The 24,229-nt window shown below is 42.0% G+C and overlaps 2 protein-coding genes across 6 annotated transcripts; one reads left to right on the top strand and one right to left on the bottom strand.

Annotated features, from left to right (window-relative positions):
- Positions 1 to 1,448: 1,448 nt before the first annotated feature.
- LOC138651826 (nicotinamide N-methyltransferase-like) lies at positions 1,449 to 10,502 on the bottom strand. Of its 2 annotated transcripts, XM_069742354.1 has the most exons (5): positions 10,384 to 10,482; positions 8,848 to 8,975; positions 7,370 to 7,553; positions 5,232 to 5,439; positions 1,449 to 3,300 (listed from the first exon to the last, which is right to left on the bottom strand). In XM_069742354.1, the coding sequence occupies exons 2-5, from the start codon at positions 8,911 to 8,913 to the stop codon at positions 2,871 to 2,873; spliced, it is 888 nt and encodes a 295-aa protein (XP_069598455.1). In that variant the 5' UTR covers positions 8,914 to 8,975; positions 10,384 to 10,482; the 3' UTR covers positions 1,449 to 2,870. The 2 variants fall into 2 exon arrangements, with proteins under 2 accessions (XP_069598455.1, XP_069598456.1); XM_069742355.1 differs by lacking the exon at positions 8,848 to 8,975 and having other exon boundaries at positions 10,384 to 10,502.
- Positions 10,503 to 13,641: 3,139 nt separating this feature from the next.
- On the top strand, positions 13,642 to 22,920 carry LOC138651599 (nicotinamide N-methyltransferase-like). Of its 4 annotated transcripts, none has more exons than XM_069741908.1 (4): positions 13,642 to 13,797; positions 16,382 to 16,564; positions 18,993 to 19,098; positions 22,336 to 22,920. In XM_069741908.1, exons 2-4 carry the CDS (start codon positions 16,414 to 16,416, stop codon positions 22,763 to 22,765), a joined length of 687 nt encoding a protein of 228 aa, XP_069598009.1. In that variant the 5' UTR covers positions 13,642 to 13,797; positions 16,382 to 16,413; the 3' UTR covers positions 22,766 to 22,920. The 4 variants fall into 4 exon arrangements, with proteins under 4 accessions (XP_069598009.1, XP_069598008.1, XP_069598007.1 ...); XM_069741907.1 differs by having other exon boundaries at positions 18,993 to 19,125; XM_069741906.1 differs by having other exon boundaries at positions 18,918 to 19,098.
- Positions 22,921 to 24,229: the final 1,309 nt, after the last annotated feature.

Here is a 24,229-nt window from a genome sequence, read left to right as displayed (position 1 = left end):
AATTCCTATCAATTTTGCATTGAAAAGTCAAATGGCGCTCCTTCGCTTCCGAGCTCTGCCATGCGCCCAAACTGTGGTTTACCCCCACATATCGGGTATCAGCGTACTCAGGACAATTTGTACAACAACTTTTGGGGTCCATTTTCTCCTGTTACCCTTGGTAAAATAAAACAAATTGGAGCTGAAGTAAATTTTTTGTGAAAAAAAGTTAAATGTTCATTTTTATTTAACCATTCCAAAAATTCCTGTGAAACACCTGAAGGGTTAATAAACTTCTTGAATGTGGTTTTGAGCACCTTGAGGGGTGCAGTTTTTAGAATGGTGTCACACTTGGGTATTTTCTATCATATAGACCCCTCAAAATGACTTCAAATGAGATGTGGTCCCTAAGAAAAAATGGTGTTGTAAAAATTAGAAATTGCTGGTCAACTTTTAACCCTTATAACTCCCTAACAAAAAAAAATTTTGGTTCCAAAATTGTGGTGATGTAAAGTAGACATGTGGGAAATGTTACTTATTAAGTATTTTGTGTGACATATCTCTGTGATTTAAGGGCATAAAAATTCAAAGTTGGAAAATTGCAAAATTTTCAAAATTTTCGCCAAATTTCCATTTTTTTCACAAATAAACGCAGGTAATATCAAAGACATTTTACCACTGTCATGAAGTACAATATGTCACAAGAAAACAATGTCAGAATCACTGGGATCCGTTGAAGCGTTCCAGAGTTATAACCTCATAAAGGGTCAGTGGTCAGAATTGTAAAAATTGGTCTGGTCATTAACGTGCAAACCACCCTTGGGGGTAAAGGGGTTAATGTTCTGTGTTAGAAAGGCTATACTTATTCATTGGAAATCTCCAAAGGTTTCCTCTGTTCAACGCTGGGCACTAGAGATAAGCAGATCAATTCGCCAGATTCCGGTTCAGCATCTAAGTCACTGGTACCTGGTGCTTAGACGGGAGGTTCTTGTATGCATTTCTTACCTTTCGGCATCCCTGGAACAGTTTTTGATAAACCAGGGCTCGAACAACATCATCTGGCCTCCCATCCAGCCACCATGTACCATTGATCTGGCCTCTGGACTGGTGTCCCACAAATTAAACCGTTCCTCACTACTGGGCACAACTGCCCAGTATACACTGACATATGTAGCTATGGGAACTCCAGAAAGATTCCATAAAATATAGGAGCCATATTCTTGCAGGACATGCTTTGTATATAGTATAGCGCGGCTTTCAATTTACGGAATTATTTAAGAACTGCCAAAGATGTATCTATGCACATTTTGTGTGTATCCTGATGAAGGAGCCCTGGTGCTCCAAAACGCGTTGAATAAAGTCACTTTTTCATTGGATTACCTATTTGGACTTCCAATTTTTCAAGTGGCGCAGAGAAGAATTTGCCTCTATATCCCTTTTTTTTACCTTTCAATTTAAGGAACACTCTGAACTTTATAAAATTCTTTAATTTTATTTTTTATCTTGCAATGTACTGAAACAAACATGTTCAAGGTTACAGAGAACATGAAAAATGATTGACATACAATTTGTAAAAAGAAAATTTCAACATGTTAGTTACTATACAGTATTGTTAATAACATTATACAATGTTAATAGCAAGTCAAGTTTTGCCCTTCTTTGACCAATAATAACGGATCCTAAGGGTCCACTTAAAACAAATAATGCCTCTTCATGCCTCCTTTAGATATTATTAATTCCCCCTTAGAACCTTCTTAAAAAAGTAAAGCTCCCCTCTAAAAGAAGACAAGGTCCTTATCTCTTCGGAAAAAAGAGTGCGTCAGCACATGGCACACCGCAATGTCTTCGGATCAGAGAGTGATGTGATCCTCTTCCACAGGGTCCAATTGTACCATCGTTATGTATACTGTACAGGTCAAAGTTTTACTGAACCAGAGATCCAGATTTAGTGAAATTTCACACAGCTAAGAATTTTGTGTCAAAGACAAATGCCCATTTGCTCCACGCATACTACGCCACATCCCTCTCCTAAATGACCCTCCAGATGGAACTTACAAGTTAAAGGCGTGCTCCAGAACTAAAATGTATTTTGATCCAAAATCTTTTTTTCTAATATAGTTTTATTTGAACAGTCCCTACTGTTCCCTCACTGTACTATCTTACTGCTTTATATTGATATTATTTTTTACGACTTCCTGTTTGATGACGCTTTGCTTGAAAATCCCAATGAATGCCCTCGCTGAAATGAAGCATCATCATTGACCTGCGTTTTAGGGGTTGGGATAGGTTTTTACATAGTTTCTTGCAACATGCAAAGTGACAGTGCGCTCGCTTGCTAGCTCTAATCAGAAGTATTGAGCCACCAAGAGAGCGCACTGTCAGTACGTGTTGTAAGAATACCCAGCGTGCAGAGACCAGCACCACCCCTCCCAAGTGATGTCACTTACGGGAATGGCGCTTGTCTCTGCAAGCCGAATATTTTTCTTACAACACCCACTGACAGAACGTTGCCTTGCCAGCTCCTTACTTCTGATTAGTGCTGGCAAGTGAGCACCAATTCACTGTGCATTTTGCACAGTAACAAGAATCTACAGAGCATATATCAGAATTGAAAACCAACGCATGCCAAGTAGAGTAGGGACTAGCCCAGTCCCTGAAACGGAGGTCACTGATGACGCTTTGTTTCAGGGTGGGATCATAGGCTGTGCCAGTGAGTGCAACCTCTGCCACCTGATGACGACTAGTTTGATTATCCCAGCATGCACTGTGATTCTCAAATGAAGCGTCATCAACGAGGAAATAGTAAAAAATAAAGCAATTAGATAGTGTAGTGAGCGAATGGTAGGGACTTTTAAATTACAGTATATTACAAAACAGTTTGAATTATAATATTAAATAGGTTTACAGGCATGAATAAAATATTTACCTTTAAAGTCAGCAACATTTATCGCCGATTTATCCACACGTGGCGCAAACACCGCTTTTTCGATTTTTAAACCGGCTTTTTTGAAAGCCGTCTCCAGAGTTTCCTTTTTTGCGGTCAGTGCGCTAAATTGCTTTTTACCAACATGATAAAAAGTGGCATTCAGTGTGCCCATGATCACTACATGACCCCCGGGTTTTATCAAGTCCTTAAAATTTTTCAGTACTTCACAATATGACGTCATGTCTTTACACGCGGCTTCAAGGCAGAGACAAGACACAAGACAATCGACCAGCGGCACAACGACTGGGTCGAAAGGGTTTCTTTTCAGAGCGTCACATTTCAGGATTTCTTTCACTTTACTACGTAGATTTTCTACCTTTTTCTCATAATTCTCCCTTTAAGCAAAAAAAGAATACAATTAATTTGCTTATTTCTATTCTTTTCAACTCATAATTTATATTAGAAAAAAATATGACATATGCCCTACAAGACGATTTGGACGTCATGGAGGCGAGTTTTATGCTCAAGTTCACCCTTGGAGAGCCCGGGTGTACAGCCACTCTATTAGGCCAGTTTCATACCTTTACAGTCCAAGACTGTGAGCAGGGGCACAATGATCATGGTTGCAGGGGGTGCTGGCAACAGTAGTGTCTACTTCAGCTGGATGTGCATCCAAGGACATACGGTACGTCCAGCTGAAGTGTATTGCAGTGTAGGAACTGTCCAGCTCCCTACACTGCAATACATTCCCCCGACCAATGGGAGGCAGACAGCTGACGTTGGCGTGCCAGGTATTGGCGTTGCCTGGCAGTGATGTCATGCATCGCCATAGCACGCACGCCAATGTCAGCAGCCGGCCTCTAAATCGGCTACAGAAAATGATGCCCCACATTGTGGGATCAAAGGAAAGTGAGTAAAATGTATATATATTTCTATGTTATGCAGAGGCAGAATGGTGGACGTATCTACCAAAAAGGAGTCTAGTCTGGGAGACATATATACCAGGCAGAGGGACATATATACCGTACCAGGAAAGGGCCTATGATGGAGGATCCAAACTCAACAGCCTCATCGGCATATCATCGTAATCCGAGCTTGGAACGCGAATGTGGAAATTTGATAAATGGCTTAGAGTAACTTCGATTCTAACACATTTGGGAAGCTCATGTGTTACATAAATGACCATTCATTTGATTGACCGCCATGTAATTCTACACTATAGTTACGGCTGCTAGTGAAATTTCTGACATGTGGTTGCAAAATGAACGCAAAAGAGACGTTGACCTCTGATTACCCATCCACTCCAGAATCCAGTACAAAACTACTACCCTCATCCACAAAGCACTCCATGGCTCAGCACCACCCTACATCTCCTCTCTGGTCTCAGTCTACCACCCTACCCGTGCCCTCCGCTCCGCTAATGACCTGAGGTTAGCATCCTCAATAATCAGAACCTCCCACTCCCGTCTCCAAGACTTTTCACTTGCTGCGCCAATTCTTTGGAATGCACTACCCAGGTTAATAGGATTAATCCCCAATCTCTACAGTTTTAAGAGTGCCCTAAAAACTTATTTGTTCGGACTGGCCTACCGCCTCAACGCATTAACCTAACTATCCCTGTGTGCCTCATTCAAAAATTTTTACCATAACAGGTTCCTCGCATCGTGTTCTCACATGTTTTATGCAGTTAATAGCCCTCTGTGTCTGTACTGTTACATACTTAGGCAGTTAACTGGTTCATGCAGCTTTACATGAACACTCGTTCCTTACACTATGGCTGGTCCGAACAATGAAAGCAATTGCTACCATCCACCTCTCGTGTCTCCCCCTTTTTCCTCAAGGATTGTAAGCTTGTGAGCAGCAGGGCCCTCATTCCTCTTGGTATCTGTTTTGATCTACGTGTTTATTGTTATGCTGTAATATCTATTGTCTATTGAAGTCCCCTCTATAATGTAAAGTGTTGCGGAATATGTTGGCGCTATAGAAATAAAATTATTATTATTATTATTATTACAGAATAATGACTTTTTTGATCAAATCCTGACTTCACTTTTTTGATTTCTCTAGGGCTGAAATGATGCATCAGGATCCATAACGGATAAGTAATGCCTTTAGTGGCGTATTCCTCCCTTGCTCTTGGGTCCTTTTTATTTGGTAACCTCTTTATTCTTTATCTTTACCTTATCTGCTGTGTGATTTTTTTTTTTACGACTGCTCTGTTTGCCTCCTCTGTATTAGCGCCAGCCCTGCACAAAAACTCACCGACACTCACGCACTTTAATTCAATGTATAAAGTTTTTGTAAACTTGAAAAAAGGAATCAATACCTATTTCCTTCCAGGTCACATACATATTTGATGATGTGAGTCCAATCAAAACAATTGGGATCCTTCTTCAGCCATTTTTGGAATTCGGCACGATTTTTCTCATTTAAATCCGAGACGATTATTTTATCAAACACTTCACAAGCCGAGAGAAGTTGGTAAATGGAAGCTCCAGTGCCAACATCCAGCAGCGTGTCCCCTTTTACTCCACCTTCCAAGATAACGCAACATTTAGATGTCAGGTTAGAAGAAAAGGAATATCACTGGCAATGACAAATTACTGCTGAAATCCTAAATAGGTCAAAAGGGGGATTCAGACATAACACCTGTTTTTTTTTCTGGGGTCTAAATTAATTTAGGGGTTTGGTCTAGGGCAGTGTTCCCCAACTCCGGTCCTCAAGAGCCACCAACAGGTCATGTTTTCAGTATTTCCTTAGTATTGCACAGGTGATAATTGCATCACCTGCACAGGCAATAAGTCCATCACCTGTGAAATACTAAGGAAATCCTGAAAACATGACCTGTTGGTGGCTCTTGAGGACCGGACTTGGGGAACACTGGTCTAGGGGCTTATTTAATTTGGGGTCAGGTGTATGATCCAGTTTTATTCAATATGTATTCTGTTTTAAAGGGGCAGCTATATCTTTGCCTATCTTCAGCGGCTAGCCGATCCACAGTTCCTTGCCAGAGGCGGTACCCTACTAATTGATTTTCGGGAGGTGTGACAGTGGATCTGAAGAGACCTTTGTGGTGATTCACTTGGGCAACTGGGCAAGTCTTTGGAATGGAAGCCACTCAGCTTCTCTGCTGAAAAAAACTTGGTAATCACTGAAGCATGTGGGAACAATTTGTAACATCTTCATGGGTGAGGCTAGTTCTGCCGTGAGACTTCTCTGGATGCCTAGAGGAAGTCAAGGAGAGGTAAGTACTCCGACTCCTGACCAGTCTTCAGAGCTCCAAAAGAAAAGAAAGGAGAGAGCTGCACATGCACCACCACCTCTTCCTTCCTTGAAGCCCATGTCATGGCTCCATTAAGTTTGCCAATGGGTAGGTGCGTTTCTGATCGGCTGTCGGAGATGGAGGTGACCCAAAATGTGACAGCGAGTCCGAGGAGACAGGCACTGGTTCTAGAAGTGGTTGTCGCATCTATTGGACACATCATATCGATTTACCGTAATTTTGTCAAGAGAAGCAATCCCTTTATAGAAGGATATTCTCTACTGCAAGTGTCCTAGTGACCACTATAAGGTGGCTTCGGCAAAAGAAATTTACCAGAGTACCAAGTTGTAAATTTATTAATTACTTGGGGTGTCATTTTTGGGTTGTTGAAACAAATACAATTTTTTTTTAATTTATTAGCGTTTTACTAGACTGTATAAATTGGACAGGATGAACGATTGACCATGGTGGTCAATACAAAGACTAGACAAATGATTTATTCTTTACAAGAACTTTACAAAGAACCAGTAGACTTTCGTACACGTGGAAAAAAAGAGGAGTTAAACATTTATATAGGAAAGGGTTCTTTACAGGTAGAGTAGTGGAATGCTCTACCACAAGAGGTAGTAATGAAAAATACTATTTCATCTGGAAAGGGAATTTGTCATCTGATTCATGTGGTCCAGAACACAGGAAGAACGAATCAGAGCCTGGACGAACATGTATATTTTTCTCTGAAACTCTGTGTTATAGAGAAAATATACTTTATAGATCATGTTGGGAACTATAGATGGAGGTCAGACTAGTCCGGCTCTGCCCCCAACCAGTTCTTCCCAGCACCACTCTCACTGTGGGACAGACCTATCAATCATCTCTAACAGCGCTGGGAAGAGCCGGACAGAGGAAGAGCCGGACTAGTTTAATCTCTGGCTATGGTCTCCAGAGAGATATTAAAGTATATTTTCTCTGAATTGTCAGTGTTCCAGAGAAAAATATACCTGTCTGCAATTATACAACCAGTTAGCATCATGAATCAGATGACAGGTTCCCTTTGTAAGAGGATGGATGTTTAACTTATAACTAATGGTATTGAGAGTTATCAATCTACTGCCAAATAAGATATCATTGATCGAAAAAGGTTGAACTTGATGGACCTGTGTCTGTCTTCAACCTATGTCACCATGTAAAAAAAAAAGACTTACTTGTCGTGAACGTTTCATGCAGATTTTGTAATACAAAATCTGTAAACTCTCCTAAAAGGATTCCTTCTCCTTCCGCATAGGACGTCTGTAAGTAATCTTTGGGGATAAATTCATCAGTGTAGGCATGCTGGGGAGTAAAAGTGGCGGCCATGATGATCTGTCCTTGGGACCGTCCTCGGATTATCTGTTAGATACGTTAGAAATAAGCCTGAATGTAAAATGAACTCTACTGTAAACAAATTACTGTCTATACATGTGTGCATTATTCTCCATCCATAGGACTACACACTTTATATGTCGGCAGATTCCGAAAATACATATTGTGCTATTCTGTAATATAAAGTAATGGACACGGGATCATCCACAGGGAACACTGACTGCAAAGGATCCTTGGGTAAGACGTGTGTCTCTGGACCCTTGTGCCTTCCATAGCAACAGAGCTACGTGAGGATAGATATATATACACATACATAACAATCAGCAGTGGGCCCAGAGACACCAGCGACTATTCCAGCTATATACGTCCGAGGACACATTCAGTGAAATGTACTGCAGTGCAGAGACCCACTGGGTCCCTGCACCCCGATACACGCCGCCAACTAATTAAAGGCTGATGTCAGCATGCTGGGCAGAACAATGCTTATTGTTTGGGTTTTTTCTTTTATGTAGAGGCAGAACAGGGGACTGATATACCAAGAAGGGGACCAGGATGGGGCACATATATAACAGGATGGGGGACATATATACCAGGATGGGGACATATATATACTGGGATGGGGGCATATATACCAGGATGGGTGATATATGTCCCCCCACGCTGGTATATACTTACCAAGATGGAGGACATATATACCAGGATGGGGGACATATATAGCAGGACGGGGGATGTATATACCAAGGTGGGGGGCATATATATCAGGAAGGAGGACATATACACCAGGAAGGGGAGCATATATGCCAAGATCGGGGACATATATAACTGAATGGTGACATATATTCCAGAAAAGGGACCTATATACCAGGGAGGGGACATACTGTATATACCTGGAAGGGGACATATATACCTGGATGGGGGACATGTATACCAGGAAGGAGGACATACAGTATATACCTGGATGGGGGACATGTATACCAGGAAGGAGGACATGTATATCAGGATGGGGGACATATACTGTATACCAGGAAGGAGGACATGTATACCAGGATGGGGGACATGTATACCTGGATGGGGGACATGTATACCAGGATGGGGGACATGTATACCAGGAAGGAGGACATATATACCTGAATGAGGGACATGTATACCAGGAGGGAGGACATGTATACCAGAATGGGGGACATGTATGCCAGGAAGGAGGACATGTATACTTGGATGGGGGACATGTATACCAGGATGGGGGCATATATACCAGGATGGGGGACATATATACCAGGAAAGAGGACATATACCATATATACCAGGAGGGGGACATATATACCTGGAAGGCTTCAGGTTGGGGGACGTATATACCTGGAAGGGTCCAGGTTGGGGGACATATATACATTGAAGAGTCCAGGTTGGGGGACTTGTATACCTTGAAGAGTCCAGGTTGGAGGACATATATACCTGGAAGGAGCCAAGGATGGAGGTCATTAGCACAAAATGATGGGGCGGTGGCAAACATGTATGTATTCATAGGATTTGGAACTGCACTTAGGTCCATACATTTGAACAATACAAAGGCGAGGGTCCAGGTCCAAATTTTGCATCGGGGCTCATCGGACACCAGCCACACTACAGTATATAAATATATACACATATCCATATGCTGCATGTATATATAGGAACATGCTGCACAGAAGCCGCTCACTTTGGACACACGCCGCACACACCATTTGTACATATGCAGCTCACGCCAATCATATCTAAAACACGTCCCCCACACACACCACTGACATATAAATAATCCAACACCTTTCCCTAATTTTCCCTAGCATGTTATCCATTGTTTTCCCTAATGCGTTTTTATTGCATATATTCTTCAAATTCATCAGTGGAAATAAGGAAAAAGAGTAATTACGGTAATGTAAAGTAATACTGACAAGCAGGTGATATAATGACATATTTAATATAAAGTAGAAACACAGAAAATATCGCTTCTGTCTAGAGCTCTTTCTCCAATTTTTACACCTCTGCCCCCAATGAAGGGAGAATTGCAAATTTTATGTTTTTTAAGTTTTATTGTTTTAATTAATATCATCCCTGAATAAAGTTGGTACATAAAGAAAAAAGACGTAACAAATACCCAAATGCTCAGAGCAAAGAGAAAAATAATCAATTCCTTTTGTCCAAGTTTCCAAAACTTTTCTCTTATGTTTTTTTTTTTTTTAACTAAAAATATTAGATCTCTGATCTCTGTAACTAATGATGAAAAATGGACATTTCTGCATTTCATGCAGCTTATGACAATCGTTACCCTTACACATAGTAATAATAATAGTAATTTATGGTAAATCCTTAATAAGCGACTACTAAGGCTGCTTTCACACATCAGGTTTTTTGTTTCAGGCTAAATCCAGCTCTCGGGAGAAAAACCGGAACCGGAAAAAATAAAAACCGGATCCGTTTTTTCCCCCATTGACTTGTATTAGCGCCAGATGGCCCAGCGTTCCTTCCGGTTTGATGCCGGATCCGGCGTACACTCGATTCCGGCGCCTGGAAAAAATGTCTACTGTAACGTTTTTTGTCTCCGGCGAAAAAGCCTGAAGCGCCGGATCCAGGCTAGAATGGAAGCCTATGGGAGCCGGAATGTGCTGGATGCCGAAAATGGCGGATCCGGCGGCCTGATCCGTTTTTTTAAACTGAGCATGCTCCAATTTTTTTTTATCCAATAATCTAGATAGGCTAGTCAAAAAAACGGATCCGTCGCATCAGTTTTTCACAATCTGCGCCGGATCCAGTTTTTCCAACATTCGCCGCATTTTGCCTGAAACAAAAAACCTGATGTGTGAAAGTAGCCTGACTAGACACTGACCTCTGACGTCTACTGGTCTCCGCAGAGGAGCTCTTTAATCCGGCAGCCACTTCTGCTGGTATCCGTTGGGTGGAGTAGTGCCAGACATTTCCTCTACTCTTCTATATATTGCCTCTCCAGACTATTTCACAATGTAGTGATGCAGATAATGCTGGGCCCTAGCCTCGGGGGGCTTGTGTACTTTTTTTGTACCAGCAGAAGATAGCATTAATGTATCCTTTTACGTAAAATACATATCTAGTCTGCAATGTCATTATTGAGAATATAAGCAAATGCAAGGTTGTAGTCTGGATAACAAAAAAAAAACGGAAGAAATTCTGATTCTGATAATGGTGGATCCAGTGTTATCTACTGCACATAGAGGCAGGGACGTAACAATTGAAGAGAATGTGAGTACAACTGGCCACTGCTGGAGGGGCGCCCACTGATGCCAGCAGCTAGGTCAGCCGGATGTGCGGCCGAGTATGTATATTCAGCAGAAATCTATTGCGGCATAGACCCTGCGCTGCAATACATTCTGCCAACCAATCAGAGGCCGGCAGCTGACCTCGGAGTGTAAGCCACTGACCGTGCATGGCAGTGATGTCACGTGCTGCTCGTCGCTTGCGTGCTGAAGTCAGCTGCCGGTTTCTGCATCGACTATGGAAAAGGATTGCACATGTCACGGGAGCCGGGGAAGGTGGGTAGAATTGTTTTTTTTCCAACATTTCTTGGAGAGGAGCCACAGAACAGGGACATTATTCCTAGAATGGGTAGAGGATTGAGACATTATGCCAGGATGAGGGACGTATATTACTGGAAGGGACCCCAGAATAGAGGCATTCTACTAAGAAAGGGAGATATGTTACCGGGAAGGGGCCCAGCAGGGTGATATTATACGTGGAAGGGACCCCGGATGGGGGACATTATAACTGGAAGGAGCCCAGGAAAGAGACATTATGCCAAGAAGGGGCCCAGAATGGAGACATTATACCAGGATGGAGAATAATATTATAGTAAATGGGCCGAGGTGTCACGCTGTGATCGTCTTCAGTAAGGAAGAGGGGCCTCAAACTGTCCTTGGAGCTGGGACCCTAACTATCCCTGTCGCATGAGTACTCCAGAAGGTAGAGAGGTCCGAGTCTCCGACTTTACTATGCTTCTGTTAAACCCTGATCTGTCCCCTCCCCCACCCCATGAGGCATGGGACAGAAAGGTAAAGTAACCACGACACAAAGACAAAACAAAGATAACAGAAAACCTCTATCGTAGAAAAGCACTAACCAACAATAGGGAGGAGGATAGAGACAGGGAGGAATAAACTAAGTGGGAACAGGGACCAGGAGATAAACACACACGTACTACAGTAAACCACAGAACACCACTACAATAACCCTACTCCAACCACTTAGCTTTAGCACACAGCACAGGAAGACAAATCTTTCACCGGCATGGACAAGAAGGTCTGACCAGTTTTTATAGGAAGAGGTAATGACCAGATCAGAAGCAGCTGAAATAGAGCTGCATGTTTCTGACCAGCATAGAAAGGGTCGTTAACCTCTTTAGCAGCAGAGGAAACTAAATCCATTTAACATGGGACACGAATCACACCATCTGTAAAGAAGACCTGCGATTCATTACCCGACATGACCGTCTAACTCTAGGTCTTCCAGGGGGACATGACACCCTCGGGATACAGCCGGTGACAGCTTCCTTCCTCTGCTACGTTTAGGTTTTGTAGTCAGTGTTCCTGTAACTTTGAACTTGTGACTTTTGCTTCCATCAGTATCTCCAGGAACCATCAATGTATTTGTATCTTTTTGTATCATTTACCTTTTCCATGTTTTTTTAAAGCATCCATTTCTTCTCTTAAATTTTTTGGACCACTGTTTTGACAACCCAAGAATATTAGTGAACTGGAGGCCATTGTTAAAAATCCCAAAGAACGCCAAACGTGGGTGTCTGGCTATGCAACATGTCATCATCAGGTCATTTTATTTATTTTTATTTATTTTACTCATTTATATTAGCGCCATTAATTCCACAGCGCTTTAAAAACATTCTTGGCACTGTCCCATTGGGTCTCACGGTCTAAGTTCCCTATCTGTAAGCCTTTGGAGTGTTGGAGGAAACCCACGCAAACACGGGGAGAACATACAAACTCCTTGCAGATGTTGTCCTTGGTAGATGTGAACCCAGTACCCCAGCGCTGCAAGGCTGCAGTACTAACGACTGAGCCATCATCCTGCCCGTGACAGCAAATGTTTGCTCTACTACGCACTAAAAACTCTTGTCATAAAAGGCGATTGTTTCAAATTTCTCTAGTGCATCTACAGTGAGTCATGTAACCTAATCTATTCTGCTACAATGCTGGTCTCTGCTCCATTGTAACAGTAAATCACCTGAACTGCTCAATACATCTACATTACTGAGCTCTGCTACATCGCTACATTGGATCTCCTACCAACTCAACTTTCCTATATCGCTGGGCTCTGCTATGGTGAGTCCTCTAACATACTCAACTCTGCTACATTGCTGGGCTCTGCTATGGTGAGTCCTCTAACATACTCAACTCTGCTACATTGCTGGGCTCTGCTATGGTGAGTTCTCTAACATACTCTACTCTGCTACATTGCTGGGCTCTGCTATGGTGTGAGTCCTCTAACATACTCTACTCTGCTACATTGCTGGGTTCTGCTATGGTGAGTCCTCTAACATACTCAACTCTGCTACATTGCTGTGTTCTGCTATGGTGAGTCCTCTAACATACTCAACTCTGCTACATTGCTGGGCTCTGCTATGGTGAGTCCTCTAACATACTCAACACTGCTACATTGCTGGGCTCTGCTATGGTGAGTCCTCTAACATACTCAACTCTGCTACATTGCTGGGCTCTGCTATGGTGTGAGTCCTCTAACATACTCAACTCTGCTACATTGCTGGGCTCTGCTACAGGTGTGAAGATAAAGTGATGGAAACAAAAGGTACCGGAAGGCCTTTCTCTGCCACATAAGAAAAATAAAAGTATTATAAATGGAACCTTTTGCAATAAGGCCCCGAAGCTTCAAATTACAACTCCGACTACAATATTAGACTGATCACGGAACATTCTGTAAGTTGCGTGATCGAATAAAAATTCTTTTCTGAAATGACAGTCATAATTCATTGTCTAAGTTTGGATACATTTATGAAATATGCAAAATGTTGGCACTGGAACAAGATTCTAATGTCGCATGTATAGACGTAAAACTGTGCATTTTTTCTTAAAAAATCATGAGAGCTGTAAACAAGGAATCAATAACATACTTTTCAAGAGAAATTTTTTGCTCACGGAACCCATCACATATTTGAGTCACCAAATTATAAAAGGCAAAGAAAAACTTGAGAAAATTTACAATTAAACCTACCCACATCGGAGAAAGCCGAGGAGCAGAGGTAAGAGACTCTGACACTTTTTACCTTTTTATGATTTGATTTTAATGTACCAACTAATTAGAAAAAAGAGGAGAAATGCCAAGATAAAGCAGGAAAAAAAAGGATGGAATGAAGTTAGGAACCTTAACATCTGAGACTATTGTATGTGTCGAAATGTCGTCAAACTTTTTTTCTTATCATGATCCAGTTTGCTTCCTAATCGGTTATGTCAACTCAATCTTCTTTGGTCAGAGTTTTGCAAAAAAAAAAAATCTACATTTGGTCACTGGCTTTAGAATACCCCGTAGGGACGACGTACAGGTAATTTTTGACATTTGTCACAGTATTTACGACATAGAAATAATCCAACAACTATAGGTTGATCATACAGATCGCATAGAGCCCAACTCATCACACCCATGAAAAAAAAATCAAAGCGATGTGCGAAAGTTCTAAAAGGAATCATTTTTATATTTTGCCTTCAGCAGGATGGGGGGGAATTACTACCGGAAGGGGTTCAGGAAGGGGGACATACATTACTGCAAGGAGAGAGTATGGGAACATTACGCCAGGATGGGGGACATTAATAAAGGAAGGGGCCTAGGAAATTATTACTGAAAGGGGTTGAGGATAGGGGACATTATTGCTGCAAAGGGTTCAGGATAGGGGACATTGTTATCGGAAGGGGCTCAGGATGGGAACATTATTACTGGAAAGGGCTCAGGATGGAAGACATTTTTACTAGAAAGGGTCCAGGATAGAGGACATTATTACTGGAAGGGGTCCAGGATAGGGGACATTATTACTGGAAGGTGTCCAGGATGGGGGACATACATTACTGGAAGGAGAGAGTATGGGAACATTACGCCAGGATGAAGGACATTAATAAAGGAAGGGGCCTAGGAAATTATTACTGAAAGGGGTTGAGGATAGGGGACATTATTACTGCAAAGGGTTCGGGATAGGGGACATTATTATAGGAAAGGGCTCAGGATGGGAATATTATTACTGGAATGGGCTCAGGATGGAAGACATTTTTACTGGAAGGGGTCCAGGATAGGGGACATTATTACTGGAAGGGGTCCAGGATGGGGGACATTATTACTGGAAAGGGCAGAGGATTGGGGACACTATCAGTGTAAAGGGCACAGGATGGGGACATTAATACTGGAATGGGCTCAGGATGGAAGACATTTTTACTGGAAAGGGTCCAGGATAGGGGACATTATTACTGGAAGGGGTCCAGGATAGGGGACATTATTACTGGAAGGGGTCCAGGATGGGGGACATTATTACTGGAAAGGGCAGAGGATTGGGGACACTATCAGTGTAAAGGGCACAGGATGGGGACATTAATACTGGACAGGGCTCAGGATGGGCAACATTATTACTGGAAGGGGCCCAGGATGTTGGACATTATTACTGAAAGGGGTTGAGGATAGGGGATATTATTACTGCAAAGGGTTCAGGATTTTAAGAGTTTCCTCTCAAAAGGAATCTGTGTGCACTTAACTACTGAGGGTAAATGAGCAGAAACTCAGAAACTGCTCAGAAACTTGGAGATCCTGCTTAGTTTGCTGTAAGAAAAAAATTGCAAAAGGATTCCATTTGCACATACCCAAAGGCTGCAAAAAAAAAAACTCTGTAAAACAATTCAAGAAGAAAAACTTCTCCAAAAAGCTTCCCAAAGAAGGAGCAATTCAACTTGAAAATTCATGGCATATTACCAGATGAAAAAAAAACTTGCTGTGAATATATCATTTTAGGCTACGTTCCCACGATGAGTTTCTGGTGAGTTTTTACGCTGCTTATTTTAAAAAAATTCAAGTAACCTATTTTACTTAATGAGTAAATAAACGGTGCATAGAATCTGCAACATCAAAAACTCGCCAAAACACTCAACGTGGAAACTTAGTCTTAGGGGGTTTGAGCAGAAAGTGTGTGAAAACTCTCGAAATCCTTGTCAAAAGCTCAAAAGTCATCAAAAACTTTCCACTCTGATTAATAAAATTCAGTAAAAAAGTCTCATTGTAGACCTAAGGCTACGTTCACATATAGTTTTTTTTTAGAATTTTTTTTATAGATCCTCTTCAAAATCCTCCAAACTAATTTCTTACAAAATTCTGGGAAAACTCTTTTAATATTTTTTTATGCAAAATCCACTGTCCGATTCATATGATGATATGTTTTTTAGTTGTTTTTTTTTCCTGAAAAGGATTTGAAAACCTCCTGGAGGAAAAAAAAAAAAGCTCCTTTCACCTCTCTGAAGTGGGTCCCGAAGGAAACTTCTCCAAACTAGGGACTGTCCAATCAAAAGGTGGAAAAGAGGAAAAAATATCCTCCAAAAGGCTTCAAAACTATTTCAGCAATAATAAAACTTCTCCAAAGACTTCATAAAAAAGGAGACTTACTTGAAGCAGTCTCTGCTTGAAAAACTTGTGTTTTTTTGTCTCCTAAAAAAACTGTGCGCACATAGCCTTACAAAGGTCCACATCATCAAAAGAAATGGTAAAAAAGTGAATGTGTAGAACCCTATGGGACACGTTTATAGGCGGCTCTGATGGAAATGGTCTTTGATTGCCATATATCGTTTTTTTACTATCAGTTCTAAAGCAGAGGATCTAAGGACAGAACATCATGGCCAACAATTACACCTCCCAGCAAACCTACATTGATCACTTTAACCCCAAAGATTACTTACAGACGTACTACGAGCCTAAGGAAGGAATGCTTTATGGAGAATGGACGGATTTTATATTAAGAAATCTACATGAAACTTTCACTAATGGTAAGTAAATATTTCATTTGTGTTCATTATTCTATGGAGGAGGAGGAGGTGAGTTGTGACGTCACCTATTGTGAATGGTGGATCCTGTGCTATCTACTGTATATAGAGGTGCTATCAGTCATTGTACAGGAGGAGGAGGTGAGCTGTGACATCACCTATTGTGAATGGTGGATCCTGTGTTATCTACTGTATATAGAGGTGCTATCAGTCATGGTACAGGAGGAGGAGGTGAGCTGTGACATCACCTATTGTGAATGGTGCATCCTGTGTTGTCTACTGTATATAGAGGTGTTATCAGACATTGTGCAGGAGGGGGAGGAGGTGAGCTGTGACATCACCTATTGTGATTGTCGGATCCTGTGTTATCTACTGTATATAGAGGTGTTATTATCAGTCATTGTACAGGAGGAGGAGGTGAGCTGTGACATTACCTATTGTGAATGGTGGATTCTGTGTTATCTACTGTATATAGAGGTGTTATCAGTCATTGTACAGGAGGAGGTGAGCTGTGACATCACCTATTGTGAACGGAGGATCCTGTGTTATCTGCTGTATATAGAGGTGTTATCAGTCATTGTACAGGAGGAGGTGAGCTGTGACATCACCTATTGTGAATGGAGGATCCTGTGTTATCTACTGTATATAGAGGGGTTATCAGTCATTGTACAGGAGGAGGTGGTGAGCTGTGACATCACCTATTGTGAATGATGGGTCCTGTGTTGTCTACTGTATATAGAGGTGTTATCAGTCATTGTACAGGAGGGGGAGGAGGTGAGCTGTGACATCACCTATTGTGAATGGTGGATCCTGTGTTATACTGTATATAGAGGTGTTATCAGTCATTGTACAGGAGGAGGAGGTGAGCTGTGACATCACCTATTGTGAATGATGGATCCTGTGTTATCTACTGTATATAGAGGTGTTATCAGTCATTATACAGGAGGAGGAGGTGAGCTGTGAAATCACCTATTGTGAATGGTGGATCCTGTGTTATCTACTGTATATAGAGGTGTTATCAGTCATTGTACAGGAGGAGGAGGTGAGCTGTGACATCACCTATTGTGAATGGTGGATCCTGTGTTGTCTACTGTATATAGAGGTGTTATCAGCCATTGTACAGGAGGAGGAGGTGAGCTGTGATATCACCTTATCTGCTGTATATAGAGGTGTTCCCTTTCATTGTAATCTTGCCTGTGATGGCAATGAGACTGCTGAAAAGTCTTCTGTACAGAACAGGAAATAGCTTTAGGCTTAATGACAATTATGAAAATTGCAAGATTTCCAAAAAACATTATCGCAAACTTAAAAAATACTTATAGAATAAAAACCCGATTTAAACAATACATCATATTATGATGAACGCATTCCCTTCGAAGAAGACTTAGGATTTTGCAGTATTCTTACGCATATCCACATAGTTCCAGTTGTGCGTTACATGGGCAATATTACACGGATGCCCAAATATGATGCACGTTTGGGCTTGTTGGAACACTCGGATGAAAGCCGTAGGCATCAATACGGCGCCGGTCCCCAATTGCTATAAGACGCTTTGATTTATGGCTGGAGGGAGGTTTGTGCATGAAGCTACAATCTCAGTGCACTAAAGTTATGCAACTTGGAGGGCGGCCAACATCCGGACTCTCCTAACCGTATTCAATAGGGTTCAGCTCAGGTAGTTCTGCCATGGTGCACTCAGAAAACCTTTTTCTGTTGACTTGTTCCTGTGATAGGTAAATAAAAAAAAAGAACTAAAGGTATAAAGGTAAAATCTTTCATCTGAGACACAGAAATGAAAGCAGTTGATCTTTAAAAATGGCGTGTCACGACTTGGTTTCCAAAAATCATGTTTTCCTATAGGAACCCACTAACCCTTAGACTTCTTTTACACTTACCGGGGTTTTTTTGCGGCCCGTTATTGCGGGCCTTTTTTGCGGGCTGTATTGCCGCAATTTTCACGGTCTGCCGCAATAACGGACCGTAAAAAAACTTGCGGATCGACGTTTTTCGGGTTTCCAATACTATGGAAATAGTATTGGAAAAGAAATGGCACTCCACAAAACTGGAAGTCACGGTGCACCGCAAAAACAAGCTTCCGCTGTTTTTGCGGCCCTATTGATTTTCAATGAGGGGCCGTGTCTGTAAGCCGTGAAAAAGATCGAGCAGGCATCGATCTTTTTTAATGGCCGTAAATACGGCCCACCGTGAAGTTATTGCGACCCGTTTTTGCCTTCCCCCAAGGAAATCAATTTGGGGCTGCAAAAACGGGCCGCAAAACAACAGTACGTGTAAAAGAAGCCTTAGTTAGGATTGGCTTGTTATTTCTAATATTTTATTTGTTGTGTAATTATATAAGGTGGAGTAAGAGGGGACACTCTTCTTGATTTTGGCACTGGACCCACCATTTATCAACTTCTTTCCGCTTGCGAAGTGTTCGATGAAATCATCGTCTCCGATTTTCTTGAGCAAAATCGTGTCGAATTCCAAAAATGGTTGAAAAAGGATCCGGATGCTTTTGATTGGACTCACATCATCAAGTATGTATGTGACCTGGAAGGAAACAAGTAAGTTTACAACGATTTTATATGCAAGAAATAATGTTCACAAATAGAATGTCTGGCACAATGTATCACTTCAGTACACACTGAGGTTTGTGCAGGGCTCGTGCTAATAATCGGCAGCCAACCTGATCACCCCGAGCTGCAGCGTGAAGGCACGAGCAAGAGACAGAAAAATAACTTTAGCCACTGACAAGACAGAGAGTCTGTTTTTAAAAGCTGAAATTATCATTTAAGCATGCAGGTGATGTAAAAAAAAACAAACATTTGTTCTGTGAACATTATTAGCTTTGAGTTCCTGCTGTTGGAACCACCATTTTTCCTGAGACACATCCCGGTATCCCAAAATTCCCCGTGTTAATTAAGGGGCCGATTTATTATTGCTTTTGCACTTTTTTTTTGTCTAGCTTCATACGTTTTTATTATTTGCACCATATTGATCTTTTCCTTTTCACCTGCTTTATATGTTGATCAGTGTTATTTTATTATTTTTAGTTCATCATGGGCATGCTTTAACCTTTACAGATATTTTCGCTTAATTCATCACTTGTAAATTTTCGAAAAAGTCACTTTTTTTTATGCATTTGTACTCCAGTTGTCCCCTTGGAGTGATTTTATGTCCCTAAGAAAATTTTGCATCATTTTTTTGTGGAGTTTTATAAAACATGTGATTTTTTTTTAGCTAAAAAGATGCCAAATAAAGGCAAAATTAAAGATGAGTTTTGACTTCGTACAGAATTTATAAGACACGTGGGAAATTTTGATGAATTTGGTGCAAAAAAGAATGGGTAGAAGCATCACAAGATAAAAAACTAAAAGTGACCTAAAGAAAATTGCAAATGATGAGCAGGGAGCCCTAGTGTTAGGGAGTATGATCTTTTAGGTACTTTCGCAAGTTTTTGAAGGAAATCGGCAGGGAAGTTGTTCCAAACATCTTGGAGAACTGACCTCAGATCTTCTGTGTATGAGGCTTGTGCAAATCCTTCTGTCTCTTCATCTATTCCCAGACCGACTGGATGATGATGAGACCAGGGCTTTGTGGGGCGAATCATCACTTCCAGGACTCTTTGTTCTTCTTTACCATCTATACAGTTCTTAATAACATTGGCTGGATGTTTGGGGTCTTTCTTCGGCTGCAGAATAAATTTGGGACCTGAGGTCTTCATGATGATAGTCTATGATGGATAAGTATCTGCCTGTATTTATCAGCATTAAAGACACCAATAATCCTGAACAAAGCCCCAACTTCTGAAACTGAAATGCAGCCCCAATCTTGCAGGACCTTCCACCATGCTTCCAAAACAAACAAAGAAGAAAGTTTGACCGCACAGCTGCTGTGAGATCAGTGTGCTGACAACAATGCCTCCAGGCATGAGCCTGACATCCCAGTAGAGGTGCTCGTACGGAAAGAAGGTATGATCCAACAAGAAATCTGGAGAGAAGTACGGCAACACTCACCGGTCCAGTGTGGTGCAACAATCTTTATTCAAGCCTTTAAAACGCCATCACGTAGACGGCCCGGGACAGTGGAACAAGGGAGGAGGTGAGCAGGATGTGACGACGGCCGTTTCGCGCTTACGTCAGCGCTTCAACGGGTCTCGGGCCGTCTACGTGATGGCGTTTTAAAGGCTTGAATAAAGATTGTTGCACCACACTGGACCAGTGAGTGTTGCCGTACTTCTCTCCAGATTCCTTCCACCATGCTTCCCTGCTCCTGCAGAACCTCATTATTGTGTCGCACTCCAGCTCTTCAGTGAAATTTTCTGCCTCCTGTTACAGCCAAATATTTCATATTTTTAGTCCAGAACACCTGTTGTCATTTTTCTGCACTTCGGTTCCTGTATTTTCTTGCATAGTTGAGTCACTTGGCCTGATTTCCAACGTAGAAGGTATGAGCTTTGGCCAAAATTCTTTCATAAAGACACTCCTGGACGGATTTCTTTGAATAGTAGATGAAGGCAGGTGGGTCCCACTGGTTTCTGCCAGTTCTGAGCTGATTAAATAGAAAAAAGCTGGAGATACAATGAAAAGTCCAATAGGGTATTATCCATGGATTGGCGAGATTAAGGGTGCACATAGGTGGTCACCTGATGGAGTTGTGTAAGACACAACCACTGTAGAAGCATGAAATGTCAGCTGCAGCAAGCCTACCAGGGATATAGATATCAAATGGAGCAGGAAAAATGTGGGTTAACTGCATAGCTGAGGACTAGTAGAAGGATTCAGGAGATCAAACAATATTAATGCGGTTTATTTGACAACGCATTTGAAAATCATCTGACTTCTTCATCAGGACAAACCACACATATAGCAAATTGCAACCATATATGTGTGGTTTTTCCCTGTTGATTTTGAAACGCATTGACAAATAAACCGCATTAATATTCTTTGGTCTCCTGGATCCTTCTACTATTCATCAGCATTGCAGTTAACCCACATTTTTCCTACTCCATTTTAGTTCTGAGCTGATGGCACTGCTGGACATCTTCCAATTTCCAAGGGAAGTAACGTGATGTGACTTTCATCTGCTGCACTAAGTTTCACTGGTCAATCATTGTGTCTACGGTCATCAATGTTGCCCATTGCTTGGTGTCCTCAAAGCCGAGAACTACAGGGAGATACTTATCCATCATGAAATATCATCAAGGAGGCGATGGATTAGTTCCAAATTTATTCTGCAGCAGGAAAATGACCCTGAATATCCAGCCAATGTTATTAAGAACGATCTTTAGCATAAAGAAGAATAAGGAGTCCTGGGCGTGATGATCCAGCCCCACAGAGCCCTGATCTCACATCATCCAGTCTGTCTGGGATCAAATGAACAGGGCAGGAAGGGAGTACCAGTTTCTGGTAAAATATCAGAACTTGTCTTTATTCCATCAAATATTAAAAAATTAAGGACAGGATGATCAGCAAGCGACGCGTTTCGAACACGGTTGTTGTTTATCAAGAGAATAGCAATCCAAGACTTTTGATATTTGTGGGCCAGGTAGGAGATTTCTCATTGGGGCCCACAAGCTTCAAGTAACGCTACTTGAGTCAGAGGGGGGTTAGTTACAATTCGGGCACTTACTTTGTAATGTCCTATTAGAACGTATGGATGGACATTGACTACATAAGATAAACCCACTTAATCTCATATTTTGATCTGGTGTCTCATATCGCTTCTATAACATACAAGTTACACTATGTAACACTATTTTTTTCTGCTTGAAGGGAAGATTATGAGAAAAAGGCAGAAAAACTCCGCAGTAAGGTGAAAGAAGTCCTGAAATGTGACGCTCTGAAAAGGAACCCTTATGACCCTATCGTTGTGCCACCGGTGGATTGTCTCCTGTCTTGTCTCTGCCTTGAAGTCCCGTGTGAAGACATAAAGTCGTACTGTGAAGTTCTAAAAAATTTCAAAGACTTGATAAAACCAGGAGGTCACCTTTTAATTTCAAGTGTGTTGAATGCTACTTTTTATTATGTTGGTAAAACGTGTTTTGGTTCAATGACCACAAACAAAGAAGATCTGGAGATGGCATTCAAAGAAGCCGGCTACCAGATAGAAAAAGCCGCGTATGCTCCACGGATTGATAAGTCACAGATGGATATTTCTAACTACGATGCTCACTATTTTATTCTTGCACGTAAACCTAAGTAATACTAAATCTTCAACGACCATTTTTTTGTAAATGCTATTACACAATATAGCTGCATGTCTTAATTTGTATACATAATTAAACATATTAGTAATTATGTGGTTTGGGTTGTGGCTGAAAAAAATTAATAAAAATAAAAACATACTGGATACATTCAGATGAGTAAAATTCTCCACTTGTTCATACAACAGTGGATTTCATATGTGAATGTGATACTATGAGATGCGTCCATTTTATATCTGCAGCTCCCCAGGGTCCTGGTCGTTGCAGTAATATCATTCTCCTCTAGGGGGGAGTGATGTTACGTTTGGAGGCAAAGAAGGACAACTGAATCCAGGTATCACAAACATGCAACACATTTCGCACTCCAGGCCACCAGGGGGAGCTCTGCTCCTATTTATTAGGGCACTCTTCACACATAGGTAAAACTGGTTGCCTGGAGAGGAAGTTAGTTAGTTGCTGGCTGAGCTTCGCTCAGTTAGTTGGTCCTTGTCAGGGGTGGGATCCTGTCAGATGTCGAGACAAAAGGATGCAGAGCTGTGCCTGCCCTAAGTGCGGCAGCTTCTAGAAAGAGACCCTAAAAGAGAACTGTATTGTAGAGAGGGTGAAGAAGTCGTAGCAAAGGAGTGGATATCAGAGGAGTTCTGCCCTACACAGGTTGCCTCCTTCTGAGGCGCAGGATCCCGGTAGCCGGAACACTGAGGGAGCAACGATCCTTTATGCCTTGCTCCAGAGACCGGCAGGACAGCTAATTTCACGTTATCTGTCCGCCCCTACACCCAGGAGGCAAGGTGGCACCCCTTAGAGGCTGGGGCATGATAGAGTCCCTGTAAAACGCCTCAAGCCACCGGTCATACGGGTTTGTCCTATCCATCTGGGGGACAGAGAGAGACATAACATCTGTAACATCTTCAACAGTTGTGAGGACCTTATAAGAAGCTTAGCAGTAAGGTACTACAACACCACGGCGCTAGAGGAAGGCTGTTGATTTTTACCTGGACAAGGGGACTCTGGATTTGCCTCCAAACCGGCCGGACTCTGCCTGCCCTGTGGTCTGCTACCCTGGACTGTGGATTCTGAAGCCTTCAGTAAAAGGTCCTCGTTCTTCACTGCGCCTCTCACCATCCACCATCTTCACACCAGGAAGCCCTGGGGACATACTTCACCTGTGGGAAGGTATACCATCTAGCTGCCATAACATCACCCCAGCGGATCCCATTAGCAGCGTCGGTCCCCCTGACCGAATACCACAGGAGGCATCACTAACATTACCCCTTTAAAGACCTTTCCCTTTTATACGGACGTCCCAGGGCCATAGACTGGGTCAGCCACCGTGACATCCCCCTGTGAACCGAAGGACCTGGAACCGAGTACCCTGCTGCCCTTGGGGTGCTCCATATCCTTATCCACTGATCTCAGTTGTGCCATCAGTTTCAGCATTTATGTCCTTCTGCATGTCATTTTCT

Source organism: Ranitomeya imitator, chromosome 10 (assembly GCF_032444005.1).
Source record: "Ranitomeya imitator isolate aRanImi1 chromosome 10, aRanImi1.pri, whole genome shotgun sequence".
Classification (NCBI taxonomy): Eukaryota; Metazoa; Chordata; class Amphibia; order Anura; family Dendrobatidae; genus Ranitomeya; species Ranitomeya imitator.
The sequence above is the reverse complement of the archived record's forward strand: the minus strand, read 5'-3'. Positions and strand labels throughout refer to the sequence as shown.